The following is a 9,416-nucleotide window of genomic DNA, read 5'->3' on the forward strand; positions in this document are numbered from 1 at the left end:
TTCCTGTCTCTGGTGTTTGAGTCTGACAGCTCAGTAATTCAGGTGCAGATTCTGAACTGTTACAATTTTGCAACATTTAGTTGATACATTTCTCAGCAGCATCTCTGGAGTATTAGCAACAATTGTATCAATTCTAACAGCTGCCTGTAATGAAACCCAGAGATTCTGCTCAGCAGGGACAAAGATAAGAAATGTATCAACTAAATGTATCAATTTAGAACAGTTTACAGGATCGGCGACCCCCCCTCCCAGAGCTGCTTCAGAAGGAGAGAAATGACACTTCATACTTCAATATTAGAAAAACCGTGACACATAGAAAATAGAAAGTCATTGGAAAAAGTCGTTATTTCTGGTGATCTATCTGATAACAACTAGTTGTTTGAAGGTGAACAACCCCTTTAAGTATACAATCACGGTAGTCAGGGCTTTACTAATGACTTCCTGTGGGAAAGAAGCACCCGTGGGGTAATTACCTACCTGAAATTTCTTATCAAGCAGGAAGTACACAAAAACTGTAATATATAGTGAATAAAGTACCCCCTCTTGTAAAATATAAGGATATTATAAGTTACCCAGGAGTTTCATGACCTTATACAGGTCATGGAACTCCGAGGTAACTTCTAATATCCTCATATTTTGCAACTGGGGGAACTTTTTTTTTATTTATTATAATACACAAGTTTCAGTGAGTCATGTGACAGAAATGACATCAGAACGCACCGTTTTTAACTGATGACATCAGAACTCACCGTTTATAAGGATATAATTTACAGGATATTCATGGCTTTTGTGTATTATAAACATTATAAAAGCACTAAATACAGGACAGCAGTGCTACCTCTCATGGCCACCAGAACTATACCTAGTAACAGCTCTCTATCCTAAAAGAACAAAGAAACCTGGGTTTTGCCAGTGTGGCCTTATTTCTTCATGCACGCCTCTAACCTGTAAGCACAGTACACTTCTCATAATTCAGGATAATCAGATAAAGGCCTTCACCAAAGAAACAGGAAGTCCCGGCTGTGCTGCACTTTTCGAAAGAGCCGGGCTCCCCTTGACAGCGTCAAAGCTATTCAGCTCTTTTCCGAAATCCCGAACTGCCGAAGTGCCGAAAAGACCAGATAGTCACGAAAACAACTGAAATTGAAGCCCTGAAGCAGCAAAAAGACCCCAAGTCACGAAAGGAGGCAAAGTTGAAGTACTGAAGCCAGATTTTAATTCTACTGAACACCAATGTGTGGTTATTTTTTTTAATCCCCTGGCCACCAATGTATTATTTTAATACTCTATAGGCCCCTGCCAGCAATTTTTTTTTTTTTTTTAAAAATACTCTTGTGTGTGTGTGTGGGGGGGGCATTTACTTTTTAGCACTGATGTCTGTGTGGTCTTTTAACTGTGGTGTGGAGTGGATGGGATCTGGGGTGGGGCAGGCCCCAAAAATTTTGTTGTACGGGGCCCAGTGATTTCTAATGGCAGCCCTGGCCACAGGAGATCTGGTTGTGAGAAGAGACACAGCGACCCAATGCTATACTATAATCCCACTGAAATGGACTACAGTTGCACATTAATATTGCATTAACCCATAGTGTTATTCACCTTAAAATGAAGAATAAACTAAAAGCTGCCTTGAACAGATACATTAGCAATATTTACTGCTTCAATAGTGAGGATTTGAATTATTTTTTTTTTCTATAGAGGCTGACTTGCTGCTTCACATGTGGACAAGGCCAAAGCAACGATGTAAATGCAACGAAACTGCAGGGATTTTTAAGCATGGTAGCAGGAAAGTACAGCCTGATCATCATACTAGAAGGAAAACTATACACAGGTTGTGCAAAAACATTTCAAGATGAATGTGCAAAGGATGTCAAACTCTTTTTTTAAGTCGTTTGATTTTTTTCATGGAATCACCTAAAATGACAGTTTGCCTGTCCCCTCTTTAAGTGCAATTACCTTGTGAAAACCTAAAGATTAATAATAAGACCGACTTCTGATAATTTCAGGTTGCTGTGGGAGTCATGTAAATAACTCCATTGTCTACATTGTTTTTTATCCCTCTTCAAAGTCACTTTAAAATCAATAATAGATGGGGAAAAAAACATTTTCAGGCTACTGAGTGGGTGTGCCCTCTAAGATACATCCTGGTGATGGGGTAAAGATGAGAATGCCAGAGAGAGAGAGAGAACATACTGTATATAATATAACCAGAATCACAGACTTGTGATATGAAATCAGAATAAAGCTGGCTATACATATCTAGATTTGGTTGGGGTGATTAGGTCAACTTTAACCATCTTGCTAACTGTCTAGGGATGTATGGCAATCGAGGAGGGTAAGATAATGCTGCGGAGCCTGTAGAATAAAAGGGATACTGTCATGGGAATTTTTTTGCTGCAGAAGAATTCTGTACTAATATCTGTTTCACAAAAGAGCAAACAGATTATTTTTTTATATTTCATTTTGAAATCTGACATGGGGATAGACATATTGCCAGTTTCCCAGCTGCCCCCAGTCATGTGACTTGTACTCTGATAAACTTCAGTCACTCTTTACTGCAAGTATATCAGCCCCCCCCAGAAGTCAAACGATAGAAGGTAACCAGATAGCAGCTCCTTAACAGAAGATAACAGCTGCCTGGTAGATATAAGAACAGCACTCAATAGTAAAATCCAGGTCCCACTGCAAGAAATTCAGTTACAATGAGTAGGAGAAACAACAGCCTGCCAGAAAGCAGTTCCATCCTAAAGTGCTGGCTCTTTCTCAAAGCATATGACCAGGCAAAATAACCCAAAATGGTGCCTACACACCAATATTACAACTTGAAAAATATATACTTGCTGGTTCAGGAATGAAAATTTATATTGTAGAGTAAATTATTTGCAGTGTAAACAGTGTAATTTTGAAATAAAAACTTCTTCATAGAAATCATGGCCCTTTAAAGGGGTGGTTCACCTTTAAAGGGGCGGTTCACCTTCCAACACTTTTTAAAGTTCAGTTGGTTTCAGATAGATCATCAGAAATAATTACTTTTTCCAATTACTTTCTATTTTCTATGTGTTACTGTTTTTCTAATATTGAGGTTCTGGGACGGAGGGTCGGCGACCCTGTAAACTGTTCTAAATCGATACATTTAGTGGATACATTTCTTATCTTTGTGCCTGCTGAGCAGAATCCCTGCGTTAAAGGCAGCTGTTAGAATTGATACAAAAGTTGCTAATATTCCAGAGATGCTGCTGAGAAATGGATCAACTAAATGTAACTAAATTGTAACAGTTCAGAATCTGCACCTGAATTACTGAGCTGCCAGACTCAAACACCGGGACAATCAACTTTAAACTTAGATTTTGGAAAAACAGTAAAAAAAAATAAAAAAATAATGGAAAGTGAATGAAAAAAGTCTAATTCTGGTGAATAATCAACTTGAAAAAAGTGTTTGGAAGGTGAACGACCCTTTTAAGAATTATCTGTCCAAAAATTCTATTGCTTGGCTGAAAGGAAGTGAAGAAAAGTCAAAGATTCTCTTCACTTCCTGTTGTTTCAATAGTTCAGTGATCACCCGAATCAGCGTAACAATAGAAAAACAGCAGTCACTCTCTTTTACTGTATCCATCCATTCAGCTAAATGGCTGATCTGTAGTGCACAAGACAGATAATGTGTGTCGCTTAAAGTATCTGCACGGCATCTGCAATCCACAAAATAGCAGGCTAATGCAACAACTGTTCCACTAGTTAACAACTGCATTATTCAAATAAAATATACTGCGGCAAAACCACCATGTATTCCCTACCAAATGTAGCTGCCCTGCAATGCATTGCTGTACATACAATCCATGCGGACAGACATATGAGTGAAACCGGTCTAACTGAAACATTTGCAAACATTAAAGCAAAAAAAAGAATGTAACTTCCTATGCTGAAACAAGGAAATAAAGTAGTACTATGTATGGTTTTTTTTATTTGCCACGTATTACAGGCATGGGATCTTTTATCTGGAAACACGTTATCCAGAAAGCTCCGAATTACGGATTTATCCAAATAATCCAACTATTTAGAAACAATTTGATTTTTCTCTGTAATAATAAAACAGTACCTTGTACTTGATCCCAACTAAGATATAATTAATCCTTATTGGAAGCAAAACCAGCCTATTGGGTTTATTTAATGTTTACATGATTTTCTAGTAGACGTAATGTATGAAGATCCAAGTTACAGAAAGATCTGTTATCCTGAAAACCCCAAGTCCTGAGCATTCTGGATAACAGATCCAATAACTGTACTACAAGCCAACAATGGATTCTTCACAGAAATAAAAAAGATGCAAATAAAACATACAGTATACGCGTCAAAGGCAATGTGTGTTCATAGCAAATAGTATATCATAATGTAAACCTGCACACACTAGAAATACAAAGAGCAGGCAGAAGTTAACACTGCCTTATAGAAATCATATGACTTAGAAGCACAAGGAAGGATTAAGAACTTTGCCCACAACACGATAAGCTACACTTACCTACAAAGATTCATTTCCATAAATAGTAGTGTTACCACTGGCTAATCGGTTTGTACTAATCGGCTAACTTCCCATAATTTCACATGAGGGTTCCCACATCTTCCCAAAGTGACAGGTAACCCCGGCTGGGAAACACAGGAGGAACAGACGGGGTATTGTGTGCTACAAATGGAGAAGCAAGACGGGAGAGAAAGCAGCTGACAGGAAGGGAAAGATTCTGCATGACTCCTAGGTTTGCCCAGTGTAATTGCAAATAAAGAGGGGAACATTACTGCCCATTAATTCCACAATGCATGCACAAGATGAAGCTACGGACATTTCTGTGTCTTTCAATGCAACAATGCAAATGATACATGCATTTTTCTGGCATTACTGGAAAGTCTGCATTACACAGGAATAGTGGCATCTCTATATCTATCTATCTATCTATCTATATCTATATCCATCTCTAGATATACCTATCTATCTATCTCTACATCTGTCTCTCTCTCTCTGTATATCTATCTATCTATCTCTCTCTCTCTCTCTGTATATCTATCTATCTCTCTCTCTCTGTATATCTATCTATCTCTCTCTCTCTGTATATCTATCTATCTCTCTCTCTCTGTATATCTATCTATCTATCTATCTATCTCTCTCTCTGTATATCTATCTATCTATCTATCTCTCTCTGTATATCTATCTATCTATCTATCTATCTCTCTCTGTATATCTATCTATATCTCTCTCTCTCTCTCTATCTCTCTGTATATCTCTCTATCTATCTATATCCATCTCTAGATCTATCTCTCTCTAGATCTATCTCTCTCTAGATCTATCTATCTGTATCTATCTATCTATCTGTATCTATCTATCTATCTATCTGTATCTATCTATCTATCTGTATCTATCTATCTATCTGTATCTATCTATCTATCTGTATCTATCTATCTATCTCTATCTATCTATCTGTATCTATCTGTATCTATCTGTATCTATCTGTATCTATCTGTATCTATCTGTATCTATCTGTATCTATCTGTATCTATCTGTATCTATCTGTATCTATCTGTATTTACCTCTGTATCTATCTGTATCTATCTGTCTATAGAGAGAAAACAAGTATATTCGGAAAGGAACATACTGAAATAGATGCAAAAAATGGCACCTACTGGTATCTCTTTCAGGCTTAATGGGTGTTATACCAAAATAAACATATATAAAAAGAAACACAGCCAGTAAAAATGAACATGAACCAGTAAGAGAAGTTAAGCTCCGTCGGAGCACAGCTAAGTATATCTTCTCTTCTCTTTGGAAGTACATTTCAGATTTTGCATGCACTGCCCAGAAGCGTTTAGATCGGGATTTTTCCAAAAAATCCCTAAAGTCCTAACTGTATGCGACTCAGAGGCAGCTAGAAACACACAAGCTCTCGGCTTCTAAATCACTCAATGAAAAGAAACAGGAAACAAGCCTTTCCACATCGGATCATGGGAGTTCACAACAGCAAGACTAGTTACAGACCAATTAGGCGATCAGACAATGCTGAATCTGAAATGTGGCTGTCCAGCCTGCCATAATCCATCTGTTGCGGAACTACAACTGCCGGTAATCTAATCGGAAATAGCCATCATTGTTCAGGAGATGCTAAAAGTTTTTTTTAGCCTGAAAACTGCTGATGCACTAGAATAATAAGGAATAGTTTCCCTATTTAGCCCCAACTAGTTATGCAGCCCCCCTCCTGAAAGACAATCATGTGCCAATAAGAGTAGCTACCAAGAACGAATGCTAGACCAGTGAATGCCAGCTTAAAGAAACTATTAGAGCAATCTCTGAGGAGTTACACAGCCAAGGGAATCTCATTTCAAGCAATTCTCACCTGACAAGCAGCAGAACTTATAGATCATGCCCCTCACATAGAATGATGATTGTTTGGCTGGCAGCTGCACACCACAACAACACCTTTGTGTTACTACTCTTCATCTAGCTGTCAGAGGGATGTCACAATACTTGTAGTACAACAAGAGCTGGGGAGTGTGCAGCCACGATATACATAGTAATAAGACACCACCCCCCCCCCCCTTTAAAAAAAAAAAAAAAGTGCTGTTGAGATACTAGGCAAGGGTGCCCACTATACCTTGCCCTGTAGCCAGCCCTTCTGAGACTATACCATGTAACATGAAAGCTACAACTGAACTTAGGGTTGCCACCTGTTCGGTTTTGACAGAAACAGTTTGGTTTTTTGGAAGGCTTGTCAACATTCTGTTCGGTTTTCAGCCTTATGAAACCCGAACAATAATCTGGCCAATAAACGAAAAACATTTAAGATACTCACCCCAACATGGCTTAGTTACTATCAAGTGCAGTTAACTTCTTATTATTACAGAAAGAGCAAATCAATCAACAAGAAGATTTTATTTCTAAATTAGCATTGCTGCATTTCAGAGCTTTCTGGATAACAGATCTCAGATAACATCCTGTAATTAAAGGATTGGGCTTAATCATCAAGCAGGATATAGATAGAGTTGCCACCTGTGTGGTTTTGAACTGGGCACCAACACTTTAAAACATTGACAGTGGCAGGTAAGTGATGTAACAACCTCACCCCGATGTCATAACTCCACCAACATCATTGTGCCCACCTATGACGTCATCATGCCTGTTCCTACATCACATCACATTCCCCCCCTGTTCGGGTTTAGTCATCGGCAAAGGTGGCCACCCTAACTGAACTATAACCCCCAGGGAGTTTAACACGAAAGGCTTCTGCTCTATCTTAATATTAACCTCGGTACAATGATCAGGGCAAAAGAGTTCCGTGACATTTAAGTTGAGGGCAGGACTAAGACTGTAGGAAAGTAAATGGCACAGGTGGAACAATTCTGGCCAGCCTATTAGATGAATGGACCGGACATGCTGGAAGTTGTAGTTCAGTGACAATTACAGGAGGACACTGCAGCCCAGCAGAATGTGAGTAGTAACGGGCTGTAAGTGTTAAAGTATCTCAGCTGCACTGTCTGCACACTTCTGAACAAGTGCATGGGGCATTAACCCCCTCTCACCATGTGCTATGGGTCGCCGACGCCTCCTCGGGTTCGCTGCCCGGGCCAGACTCCTGTTCTCTCGCTCCCAGTACGTGCGGAGGTTCCGCCAGCTTATCCAGTTCCACACTCCGAACTTTGCGCAGCTGCTTGCGCCTCCAGTCCGCTCGCGGCTCACCCCCTCCCTCCCCGGGCGCCCCTTCTGGGAGTTTCTGCCCCACTGTCTCAGGGCTACCGGAGACCTCTACGCCGCCCGCGGCCGCAGTTAATCCAGACGACGCGCTCCGACTCCCCGACGCGGCCGCCATCTTCCTCTGGCCAGGTTTACATCCGTAGCGACAACCCAGGCGAGGGGCGTGGTCAACATGTCCTGGGCGTAGTTAGCCAAGTACAGAATCTGCGTAACCTAAGACGATAGTATCGGACAGCTGCGCAAACAGCGTAGCCACACAAACTAACATAAGTTAAAAAGCATACGTTTGGGGCTTTTTTTTGCTTCTTCGGATATCACCGCTTGTCAATAGAAATCACATTTTATCTATCTACAGCCATTTCCTTATTACCATCACTTTATCTCCACCACTGCGTGTCCAATGAGGATCGCGGCTTTACGTAATAGGAGTAACCTACAGGTAAAAGGTACAGTATCGATCGTTCTTACGCAATTTACGTGATGGGGGGCGCGTTGTTGGAAGTGGGTGTGGCCTGTGATGTTCCTGACTCCCACACAAGGCGGATGTGAGGGGAGGGCATTGAGTTTGAAAACTGTACCTGACAGCAAAGTGCCGCTCAGTCTGGGGCAGGGTTGCCAGGTTTAATTTTCAAAACCAGCCAAGTCAGCTACAAAACCAGCCCAAAACTAGCTGAGAGGCATTTCAAAAGTATGTGCACTGGAAAAAGTCTAAAAAATAAATGAATATATGTGAAAATATGCCTTTTTCAAATTGTCACTGTTTCGCAAACTTGAAATGAAGCAAAATGCATACCTCCCAACATTTTGGAAGTAAAAAGAGGGACAAAATTTTTTTTGCCGCACGTAGCGCAGCAATTTTTATGACCACACCCCTTTCTGTGGCCACACCCCCTAATTATCATGTTTGGTTTACAAAATTTGGCAGGTTATGAAAGTTTGAAAATATTTCTCCTTATCTAAACTGTGTTTTTGTGTCTCAAAATTGTTACAAAGTATCTTATTTGCACCTGTTAGGTGTTCTGGGCTCTCTGCTAAAAGCCAATTAAGTGAGAAACTTTGTTTCTTTTTCTGGCTGTTCAGTGCAGAGAAAAGAGGGACTTTCTAGTACAAATGAGGGACTGCGGGTTGAGCTGTCAAAAGAAAAAGGGACAGTTGGGAGGTATGCAAAATGGGACAGATTTGGCCGTCACCAGGGACTAGCAGGGGTGCTCCGCCAATGAGTCGAGCTGAGCCGCTCACCTCAGGCGGCAGCGCCAGAGAGCATTCCAGGGCGGCAAAAAGCCGCTCCTGCACCTTTAAGGGTTTTTAAACCGGAAATTCGGCTGTACTATTGCGAGAGAGCGCAATTGCGTCAATAGTGTTCCTGCCTCCCCTCCCAACAGGTAAGTCGGTGAGGGGGGGCGGCATTGCAGGAGCCGCCTCAGGCAGCTCCTTCGTCAGAATCAATGCATGGTTGCTAAGGTCACTTGGACCCTATCAACCAGATTGCTGACACTGCAAACTGGAGAGCTGCTGAATAAAAAAACTAAATAACACAAATGATAAAAAATGAAAATCAATTGCAAATTGTCTCAGAATATCACTCCCTACATTATACTAAAACTTTACTCAAAGGTGAACAACCCCTTTACTACATATACAATTTCAATACATATTGGTAAAATAGCTCAACCTCTAGACATTTTGGTGGCCA

General features: G+C 40.6%; 1 protein-coding gene across 2 annotated transcripts in view; it reads right to left on the reverse strand.

The window, feature by feature from the left end:
- Positions 1–7,874, reverse strand: part of map3k1.S (mitogen-activated protein kinase kinase kinase 1, E3 ubiquitin protein ligase S homeolog) — a 65,137-nt gene extending 57,263 nt beyond the window's left edge. Inside the window, exon 1 of one of the 2 annotated variants that reach the window (XM_018240978.2) lies at positions 7,552–7,874. In XM_018240978.2, the coding sequence (XP_018096467.1) occupies positions 7,552–7,838 (287 nt within the window). In that variant the 5' untranslated portion in view covers positions 7,839–7,874. Of the gene's footprint in view, positions 1–4,510; positions 4,938–7,551 lie in introns of those variants that run through there. The other variant, XM_041580567.1, reaches the window with a different exon arrangement.
- Between the last annotated feature and the right edge of the window lie 1,542 nt (positions 7,875–9,416).

This window comes from Xenopus laevis, chromosome 1S, assembly GCF_017654675.1.
Source record: "Xenopus laevis strain J_2021 chromosome 1S, Xenopus_laevis_v10.1, whole genome shotgun sequence".
NCBI classification, from domain to species: domain Eukaryota; kingdom Metazoa; phylum Chordata; class Amphibia; order Anura; family Pipidae; genus Xenopus; species Xenopus laevis.